Genomic DNA, 10838 nt, shown 5'->3' with positions numbered 1-10838 from the left:
AGTCAAGAATACTAGAGTGGGTTGCTATTTCCTCCTGCAGGGGCTCTTCCTGACCCAGGGACGGAACCCGCATCTCCTGCATTGGCAGGCAGATTCTTTACCACTGAACCACCTGGCATGACCAATCAGCCTCAAAACTGGAGTGGGGAAGAGTTCAGATTGTGGCTTTGGTCTGAAGCATAGATCAGATTTTTTTGTTTTGCCATTTACAGCTGCATATCTGGGGACCGGTTATGCTTAGTTTTCTCATCTGTAAAATAATACTGGTCACAAAGCTTTGCAGTGGACATCCCACAGTGAGTGTATAAAAGTCTGGAAGTTTAGACCTGGAGTCTAAAAGGGTGCAGTAAAAATGTCTTCTCTTTCCTTACCTATTAAATATGACCATTCATCTGGTGCATTCTTTATTCAAGCAAGGAAGAAGGTTTCATTAGAGACTCTGCCTCTGTATTGATGCCTACCATCCCCCGACGCATTGGCTCCTTTTGAGTGTCAGTAATTCTGCTGGTCTTCCTTCTCTGCACAGATGGTGGGGCAGCATCAGACAGCTTTCCTAGGGATGCTAAACTGAAGTAGAACATCATCCAGAGAGAGCCCTGTCCTCTTGAGAAAGCATCATCCAGAACCTAGAAAGTGAAAGTGTTAGTCGCTCAGTGTGTTGGACTCTTTGTGATCCCATGAAATATAGCCCGCTAGGCTCTTCCGCCCATGGGTTTCTCTAGGCAAGAATACTGGAGTGGATTTTCATTCCCTTTTCCAGGGGATCTTCCTGACACAGTGATTGAATCCAGGTTTCCTGCATTGCAGGCAGATTCTTTACCATCTTGTTCCCCAGGGAAGCCAGAACCTAAAGTAGTTGTAAAACACAGAAAAGATTCTGGGATCATAAGCACCCCCTAGGGAGTGGCCAACAGAATGGTAAAAGAAACTGAAGCCTCAGCTGTATCTCCAAACACAGCCCTCTGTGAACAACAGCATCTCAACTAGTAAGTGCCTAAATTGGGGGGTCACTACTGGGTGGATTCTCTTGTCTTTCCTGGCTGTGTAAACCTATGAATCATTGTCCCTATGGCTCCAAAGGTTAGGAAGTTTGCTGGATGGAAAATGAAAGTGGGAGTGAGATATATTCATTTCCTTTCCAGGAGTCTGAAATTGAGGGAGTCTGACTTTTCCCTATCAAAATTATATTTACCCGAGAAGCATGGGAATGATTGAAAGCATACTCTTTGGAGTTAGACTTCCTGGGTCGATGTTCTGACTATGATATTTAATCAGCTAGCTCTCTCTCAGTGGATTATTTGACTTTTGATCTTAATTTTTCTCAAACTGTAAAATCAGGATAATAATATTAGCTCACATGTATGAATGTAAGAGTTAGACCATAAATAAAGATGAGTGCTGAACAACTGATGTTTTTGAATTGTGGTGCTGAAGAAGACTCTTGAGAGTTCCTTGGACAGCAATGAGATCAAACCAGTCAATCCTAAAGGAAAGCAACCCTGAGTAGTCATTGGAAGGACTGATGCTGAAGCCGGAGCGCCAATATTTTGGCCACCTGATGCGAAGAGCTCACTCATTGGAAAAGACCCTGGTCCTGGGAAAGACTGAGGGTGGAGGAGAAGGGGACAACAGGATGGGGTGGTTAGATAGCATCACCATCTAAATGGACATGAATTTGAGCAACCTGCAAGAGATAGTGGAAGACAGAGGAGTCTGGCATACAGTCCATGAGATCACAAAGAATTGGACTAGACTGAACAATACTCACAGAGTTGTTTCAATTTAAAAATGAAATTATGTTATTAAGTGCTTAGATTAATGCTTAACAAATAGCATGCACTCAATAAATGCCATCTTTGCTCTCCTGGTAGCAAATCGCTGGTGTCCACAGCTTTTGCATTCACTTATCTAGGATTCTCTAAGATAGCTCTGGCATGGTTTCTTCCAAACTAGTCCTCCTTTTTCTATGTCTTTCGTCTCTGGAGACCCCAGAAGGTTTAAAGTTATATCTTCTTTTCTGAGCAATCGATATCCATTACATGTAGCTCAGGATAGCTTTTCCTGGAGAAAGATGTTAATGCATTCTGTCAAAAGCCTCAAGGCAGCCACTTCCTTACATAATGGCTTCTGAATTTCCTAAAAGCCTGACCTTCAGCCAGAAAGTGATCAGGAAGCTGCCAATCAGCTCAGTCTTCCAATTATTTCTCAGTCTTTGGTGATGATCCATTGACATGAAGGGTCCACCATTGAGTCCCAGCAGTCACACAGGCTGTGTCTTCTCACGACATTTAAAATCCATTAGGTGTACCTGGTTGGCCGGGGTGGGGGCGGGGGTGGGGGGGGGGGGGTTGGTGCGGAGGCGGTACCTTCAAGCATCCATGGCAGCAGTGGTCAAACTGATGGACTCCAAAAACTAAGTAAACAAGATACTACAAAATTTAAAAACAAAAGCAAAACTCACAAGAGTCTTCAGGAGACTGGGTTATTTAGGGCTACTGACAAGCCAGCTTCAACAAGACTGGATTTCACAACAGAATAAACAGGACTTGTCTTTCCAGTTAGAATCTCCAGTCAAAGCTTTCAGGCTGCCAACCCGGCTCTCCTTTCTTTTCAGCGATATGCTCTTTGTTTTCTCCCTGAACCCACGATCCTGGCAGACAGGGAAGTTATGTCCGTCAAAATTCACCCAGAGCTACTTCCTTAATAATCAGCAAGAGGACTTTAACAAAATTCTTAGTGAGTTTGTTTAAAGTCACTGTTTCCTACGACTGGTGTCTAACAAAGAAAGGAATGGAGTCAGGCTACCTGCTCGCAGATTTAGTTTTCTATGTCGCCTCCTAGTGACCCTTCTAGGAACTTCATTGATGGATTATCAGATACCGAGAGACCTGCCGCAGAAGCGGCAGGGAAATGTTTACAAGGAAATGTTTAGCTTTCTTCAGAATGATTTCACAGTTTTAGCACATCCAAAGTCCATTTTTTTAATTCCACAATCACCTATCAGTCCAGATGCCTTGATAGAAAGGCAGAGTGGCTCTATATCTGGTTGATATTTGAGAAGACAGTCAGTTTTCTGTTTCGCATCCAGGAATTCAACCAACTGTGGATGAAAAAACATTAAAAAAAAAAAAAAAATTCAAACGTTCCAAAAGGCAAAAATTGAATTTGCCACATCTCAGCTATTATTTATGTAGCATTTACATTGTATTTATAACTATTAATAAAAGTACTATTTTCTTTGCCTTAGGTATTATAAGTAATATAGAAATGATTTAAAGTATACATTTGCATTGCATAAGTGTTAGGCACTCAGTCTTGTTAGTCGTTCAGTATTGTTAGTCACTCAGTCTCGTTAGTCGCTCAGTCTTGTCCGATTCTTTGCGACCCCATGGACTGTATGTAGCCTGCCAGGCGCCTCTGTCCATGGAATTTCCCAGGCAGGAATACTGGAGTGGGTAGCTATTCCCTTTTCTATGGGATCTTCCAGATCCAGAGCTTGAACCCAAGTGTCCTGCATAGCAGGTGAATTCTTTACCATCTGAACCACCAGGGAAGCACATAGATTACATGCAAATAATACAAAAAAAAAAAAAAAAAAGAACAACTTCACCATTTTATGTAAGCTACTTGAACTTGGGAGGAGATTAGTCTCCCCTGGGGGCCTGGAACTAATCCTCCGTTGATACCCAAGGAGGACTGTAATGGATGCTACTGGGAATGTTGGGTTTGTTTTAGTTTGTGTTGTCATCACTGCACTAGGCTTCCCTAGTGGCTCAGATGGTAAAAAATCTGTGTGCAATTCAGGAGACCTGGGCTCTATACCTGAGTTGGGAAGGTCCCCTGGAGAAGGGAATGGCTCACTGCAGTCCTGGCAGGACTGATGTAAAAATATACTTGATATTCCTTGGTACCATAACATTTAGATAATATAGTGTAACAAATACAGATTTTAATTTATTTTTTCAGGGGATTTTTAAAAGTGACTTGCAGAAACTTACATTGCAGAATTCATCCCCTGCCCATCCTTCACCCTTTGAGATGTACAGCCACTAGTAGCTCTGATCAATTTGACTTCTTTTTATATTTTATACTGTTTTTTCTATGGGGTTCCCTGATCCTGCATCACTCAGTGGTTGGAGATTTGGGCACTGGTTTTGTCCAAACTCTGGGAGCCTATAAACCTTTGGCCCTCAGCCATTGATCTGCATGTGGGCTGGGGAGCATAGTCAGGGTTCAGCTGGGTGTCACTCCAGTCTTGGATTTTCCTCTTTGTGGCGTTCTCCTGAGTACTCAACGCCCAGGCAGGTCGTTCCGCAGTTAACTGGGAGGATGTGGGAGGCTCATCAAACCTACCATTCTTCTCCTATGCCTACATCCTTCTTGTACCATTTCAGGCTGGTCCACTCTCACCCTCCCCGTGATTACAACTTCAGTCTAAGGTGCATCTTTGTCCTATTTGTTTCCGATTGGCACTTTTAAAAATTAATTAATTAATAATTAATTGTCTTGATTAATTAAGTCTTAATTAATTAATTCTTATAAGTGGAATATAGTTGCTTTACACTGCTGTATCAGTTACTGCTGTACAACAAAGTGAATCAGCCACATGCATACACATATCCCTTCTTTTTGGGATTTCCTTCCCATTTAGGTCACCACAGAGCACTGAGTAGAGTACTGTATACACACACTGAGTAGTATGTTCCCTGTGCTATACAATAGTTTCTCATGGCTGATATATGGTTTGAATTTCTTCTTCCCAATCCACAATGGCCCACTGAATGTCATTGAAAAAAAATATAAATGCAAAATTAGACAAAAGGTCTTGGAAGCAGCAGCACATGTGATGGGCCCTGAAGAGCCCCAGATTCGTTAGCTTCCAGGGCAGAGAGCCAGTCCAGCATCTCAAGATACAACATTCCAGGCTGGTAGCAAATTCATATTAAGCTGAGGCATTAATAAGGGTTGTTTATTCATGACTGGACAGCAAGACGTTCAGGGGGCAGAGGCAGAGGGCAGAGTTGCTTAGATAGTAGGTCTAGCAGGTGTGTCCATTCCCAGAAGGAGCCTTGACAGTGCTTGTGGATTCAAGGGATAGGAGTCAAACCTCAGGGAAATGACAAGGGCCAGAAATATTAGGGCTATGAAATCGTAACTGCTCCACAACCAGAGACAGAACTGTGTCTACAAGGGGACCACTGGTTAGAGGTGGCTGTGAAAATGCTTCTGAGTCTGTAGACAGTATTAGAAGAAGATCCCTAGGAAATAGAGCAGAGAGAGGCATTTGAAACGAATGTAAAGTCTTGAAGGCCTAGGGTGAGTGATATGGACAGTTATCTATTTTTATATAGATATGTGGATATATGTCAATTCCAATCTCCCTATTTATCCTTCCCCCCAGCCCAGTAATCATGTTTGTTTTCTACATCTGTGAGTCTATTTCTGCAAATAAGCTCATTTATACCACTTTTTTAGACTTCACATATAAGCAGTATCACATGATATTTGTCTTGGACGTGAAGATTATTGCTTGCTTTAATGAGGCTAGTGTATATGATACAGAATTTTTCTTTTTTCAGAAATTTACATAAAATGTTTCAATTAGCATGTTTTGCTTTAAGCATGCATTTATCAGTATTCTTTCTCAAGGAATGGCTTTAATAAGAACAGATGCTTACTGAAAGCACACTAGGTATAAAGTGCTGAGTCACTGCTATCCTTTGCTAATTTAACTAGCTCCTCCCATCAACCAGTCAGCATTGCAACAGAAATGCACCAGGAACAACCAGCTTTCTTCTTTCATTTGCAGCTTTTATTTAATTGCATTAAATAAAAATTTGCATTTAGCACTTAAAAACTTTATTTCAGTAAATTAAAAAATGATTGCAGATAGCTTGAGCAGTTAAGAAAAAAGAAAATAGAGAACATAGGAGAACATGATGAGATGCTCTCTTATAAGAAAGAGCTGAAATCATTCCCAGGACAACCCCACATACCAAAGTAATCAACTGGAAACAGCACAGAAATTGCACACTGGAGTGCTCAAACCCATATATTGCAAGGATCTCAAAAGCCTTTCATGGAAATTGTATTTCCTCTCTGCTGGAGTCAATTTTTTGAAAATTTTGTACGTCTATGAGTTTTCTGGCTAGTTTTCAAGAAGTCTAAAAAATTAAGGAAGTTAGAATTGACTTCTAGGCTTTTTGAATGACCAGGAGAGCTTCATGTCCTCTTTGGCCACCCTCACAAGTTTAAGAAAGATTTGGTAGCCAAAATGATTATTCTTTTTCCTCCTTCACCATAGGAAATGATCAGAACAGCCATTGACCTTTTAATTAGGAAGTGGAATCTGATGCTTCCTGCACAGATTTCCTTGGCATCTCTGCAGGAAAGAACTTTATTTAAACCATAATTAGTGGTAATTATGTCAGGTTCAAATTAAGAGAAGTACTTTTATGTTCCCAAAGCAATAACCTGTAATAAAAGATGTTTTCCTTCTTAGATTCAACAGTGTAATTTATTTCCAAGTTTTAAGTAATTAGATTAATATTTTGCAAGAACACACTAGTGTAAGAAGACTACTTATTGTTGTATGAAGCTAAAGGAGCATGTGAAAAAGGATAGATTTTTTTTTTTGATATATTAGCATATGTCTAAGCCACAGGTTGTGAATTCTACAAGTAAATGTTATAGAAAGATACTGCTTCTCTTCAGCATGTTCTGTCTGGATAAAGAACAGCTGAGAAACTACCAGAATTTGTGTAGCAAATATCTAGGGAAGGTTAAGAAGATCTTGCTTCCAGGATCCTCAGCCTAGCCTCGCACAGCCATTTTGGATATCCAATTTCAAGCTCTAAATAAAAAGAGATGGTTAAAAGTGAATTATTTTCTGCAAAATCTATAAGCATGTTATATTTCAGTGACTCATTTATATCTGCTAATTACGGTAACCTTTTTACATTCTGTTGTACTATACTTATCCATGCTTTCCCAGATCTCCTTAGCCATGGCTGATTAAGCAGTTATTGTAAAATCGACCAGTCTGTCACAGAAGAAAGAAAGCCATTTTGTTTTTTAATACAGAAAGGCAAACAGTTTGCTTGCCCTAAGGACTATCTCTCTCCACTCTCCAATGTGAGGTAGCGTCATCTTTGTGGAGTGGAAGGACCGCTTGAAAACATTTCTGGTGGCTCAGTGTTAAAGAATCTGCCTGCCAATGCAGGAGACATGGGTTTGATCCCTGGCCCAGGGAAGATCCCAGATGCAGCAAGGCAGCTAAGACTGTGCACCGCAGCTACTGAGCCTGTGCTCTAGAGCCCATGCTCCACAACAAGAGAAGCCCATGCTCCACAACAAGGGAAGCCCCTGCAATGAGAAACCCTCACACCACAACTAGAGAGTAGCGGCTCCCCCTCCCCCAGCCACAACTAGAGAAAAGCCTGCACAGCAACAAAGACCTAGCACAGCCAAAAATAGAATAAATAAAATTATATTTAAAAAAAGAACGGATTTCTAAAAAACATTTCCTTCTCCATCCCAAAAGGGAAAGTGTATTGGGCAGGATTTCCAGGAAGAATGCTTTCTAGGGAAAACCATCCTATTAACCCAGTACTTTGTAAAGACTCAAGAAAAGTCAGTGAATGGATGAATGAGGGAATGAAAACAAAAACTCTAAAATGAAGTCAGTCACACACTGCTCTTTTGTCTCCCTTTGGCAAAAATTACAAATTTTTGATAAATTTTCTATCATTAGACATACTCATTCAAAATAAAATTATCCATCAGGTTTAGTGAATTATTGATTTGTAAGTGAAACTTTAGCAAAGCAATCATGCAGCAAACTGTTCCATTAGAAAGGATAACTTTTCTATAATTGTTTAGTTGCTCAGTCATGTTGGACTCTTTGTGACCCCATGGACTGTAGTCCTCCAGGATCCTCTGTCCATGGGATTTCCCAGGCAAGAATACTAGAGTGTGTTGCCATTTCCTCCTCCAGGGGATCTTCTTAAACCAGGGATCAAACTCTCATCTCCTGTGTTGGCAGGCAGATTCTTTACCACTGAACCACCAGGGGAGCCCATTTTCTATATCTTTATTTTGTTTTTGTTATTATTTCCTAAATGCATTCAGACTCTGACACTGTTAAATTCTAGCTTGCTCCTTTGGTAAGGTTGAAAACTCCTGGACTAAAATGAGCACTGCTGAATTATCTGTGAGACATTTAAGCACATCACGGAAAACAATTTTAATCATCTCAATCTTTTGATAAGAACAGAGAATCTCTCCAATCAACGAGTAGGCAAAAAACACAAAAATAAGCTAGCATTTGAAAAGGAGGTAACCATTTGATGTGGGAACTTACCATTTTGGCACTTGAATTGGAATCTGCCATTCCTCTGTGCTCTTTATTTGCAGATTTCTATAATAAATATTTTGTTGTGTCAGGAACTGAACCAGAAGATATCGTGCACAGACACACATACACACTCAGACCACCCCTTTTTGATCCATGAAAAACTAAGACTGTGTAGGAATGAAGTGGGCAAAGGTGGGTGAGGGTGGGGGTGGTACTGGTTAAGTGGCGTTTTATCAGAAACCATGCTTTCTTGTTAGCCTTGTTGTAACCACCCTGCCTGTCCAGCACACTCTGAGACCCTTTTGTGTGATATGAGGATTCTGTGAAGCCACAGACTGAACGCTATCTTGGTCACCCCTTCTATCCATTAAAGAATGCATAAATGAGAATTGCTGATTTTATAGAGACATAGTTGAGCATCTTGGGGATTAGCACCCAGCTCTAAATAATACATGTTCTATGTGTACTTGAGGATACTGGTGCAGATAAAGACTCCAGTGGTTCAGGTGATCTTAAAGACCCTGAAATCTCTCTCTTCTTTTTGCATCCAAGTAAATGATGACTTCGGGAAGTAAGCCCATCAAAGACACTGGAGATTATGAGATATTGGTGCATATTCAGAGACTGTATGATTCACTCAAATTTCCTGTCACGAATAATCATCTCCTAAAGAAGGCTGAGCACTGAAGAATTGATGCTTTTGAACTGTGGTGCTGGAGAAGATTCTTGAGAGTCCCTTGAACTGCAAGGAGATCCAACCAGTCAATCCTAAAGGAAATCAACCCTGAACATTGGCAAGACTGATGCTGAAGCTCCAATACTTTGGACACCTGATGCACAGAGCTAACTCATTGGAAAAGACCCTGAATCTGGTAAAGACTGAGGACAGGATGAGAAGGGGGCAGAAGAGGATGAGATGGTTAGATAGCATCACTGACTCAATGGACATGAGTTTGAGCAAGCTCCGGGAGATAGTGAAGAACAGGGAAGACTGGCATGCTGCAATCCATGGAGCAGCAAAGAGTCAGACATGGCTGAGCGACTGAGTGACAATATGTTGGTAAAAATTATAAAAGAAACCTATAAATCTGAGCTAAGGAAAAATATCTGGGCTCATTTATCATAAAGAAAGATGTATTTTACTTCTCTGCTTTCCTACTTAGGTAATGTCTCTGTTTTGGCTCCATGTCTCTCATGCATGTGTGTGCTGATTTAGCTAATTGGTTTCTCTGTCATCAATATTGATTTGGGAAACACACCTCCTCAGTTAGTGGAAAGCCCTCTGCTGCTCAAGGCCTCTCTGGAAGCCATCATTCAGCTTGACCCCTGAGAACCAGGGCTGGGTCTAGAGCAGGGTAAGCAAGGCATTGTCCCAGGAATAACATTTAAGGGCTACAGACAAACTCTGTGATCGTAGTAAATAACATGTTATTGTGTTTTTTAAAAAAATCAGAACTAATTCCCAAGACTTCATGATGAGACAGTCAGTGTTTTAAATAAAGACAGAATCTGTGTACTTACAGGAGTCATTGTACTCCTATCACCGTAATCCCAGCCCTGCCGAGAAGTTCCTATTTCTGCCAGAGTCAGAGAGCTGTGTTATATCACTGGACCTTTTCAATGGACTGATGAGTGGTTAAGTGGCACCAAGATTATTAGTGATATGGACACAGATTAGCACAACTAATACAGAGGAGGGACATACCAAAGTGATGTAGTGTGGACTGGAGAAGCTGGTTGGAAGTCTCTCCAAGGACTCTGTCATTCTTCGCTGGTGAAAAGAGATACTCTTAAGCCTGCAGTTAATGCTCAAATAGGACTGTTTCCCATGCCTACAAAATCATTTTTCTAGTCCTCCCTAGAATATAGTCTTAGTAAATGTACAAATGTTGAAACACACAGAGATAACATTCTTGCCTAGGTTGTTCCTCTTGTGAAGGATGAGTCTAAGAACCTACCTATAAAGCAATCATAATTTTGAGAGAGTGGGAGTTTCTTTGCATGTGTTAGTGCTAAGTTATTTTAAACTCTTTGAGACCCCATGGACTGCAGCCTGCCAGTCTCCTCTGTCCATGAGATTCTCCAGACAAGAATAACTAGAGTGTGTTGCCATGCCCTCCTCCAGGGGATCTTCCCGACCCAGGGATTGAACCCATATCTCTGTATGTCTCCTGCATTGCAGGCAGGTTCTTTACCACTAGTGCCACCTGGGAAGCCCAGGAGTTTCTTTACGTTCTGGCCTAAGTTACCCTTTGTTAAGTGCTGTCTCTTAACCCTCAGTGGTTTTTATAATACAATCAGAAAGAATGGTTCAGTGGAAACAGAACTGGGAGAGGCCCTGGGTACCAAAAATCTAACCAAGCATCATTAATGTAACTGAAAAAAGGATCCCAAACACCATCCTTCCCCAAACCACAGTTTTCCTAAGAACTAGCCTTTTGATGGGTACCTAATGTATCAAACAGGCATCAGTTGAATCATT

The 10838-nt window shown here is 41.1% G+C and overlaps 1 protein-coding gene across 1 annotated transcript in view; it reads right to left on the bottom strand.

Moving 5' to 3' along the window:
* Positions 1-2817: 2817 nt before the first annotated feature.
* ADAM7 (ADAM metallopeptidase domain 7) overlaps positions 2818-10838 on the bottom strand; it is a 55732-nt gene continuing 47711 nt past the window's right edge. The window contains exons 21-23 of the mRNA XM_055579739.1: positions 8363-8419; positions 2998-3100; positions 2818-2888 (exon numbers count right to left, since the gene is read on the bottom strand). Coding sequence (XP_055435714.1) covers positions 2818-2888; positions 2998-3100; positions 8363-8419 — 231 coding nt within the window. The remainder of the gene's footprint in view (positions 2889-2997; positions 3101-8362; positions 8420-10838) is intronic.

This window comes from Bubalus kerabau, chromosome 4 (assembly GCF_029407905.1).
Source record: "Bubalus kerabau isolate K-KA32 ecotype Philippines breed swamp buffalo chromosome 4, PCC_UOA_SB_1v2, whole genome shotgun sequence".
NCBI classification, from domain to species: domain Eukaryota; kingdom Metazoa; phylum Chordata; class Mammalia; order Artiodactyla; family Bovidae; genus Bubalus; species Bubalus kerabau.
Note: the sequence above shows the minus strand (reverse complement) of the source record. Positions and strands in the feature narration are given on the sequence as shown.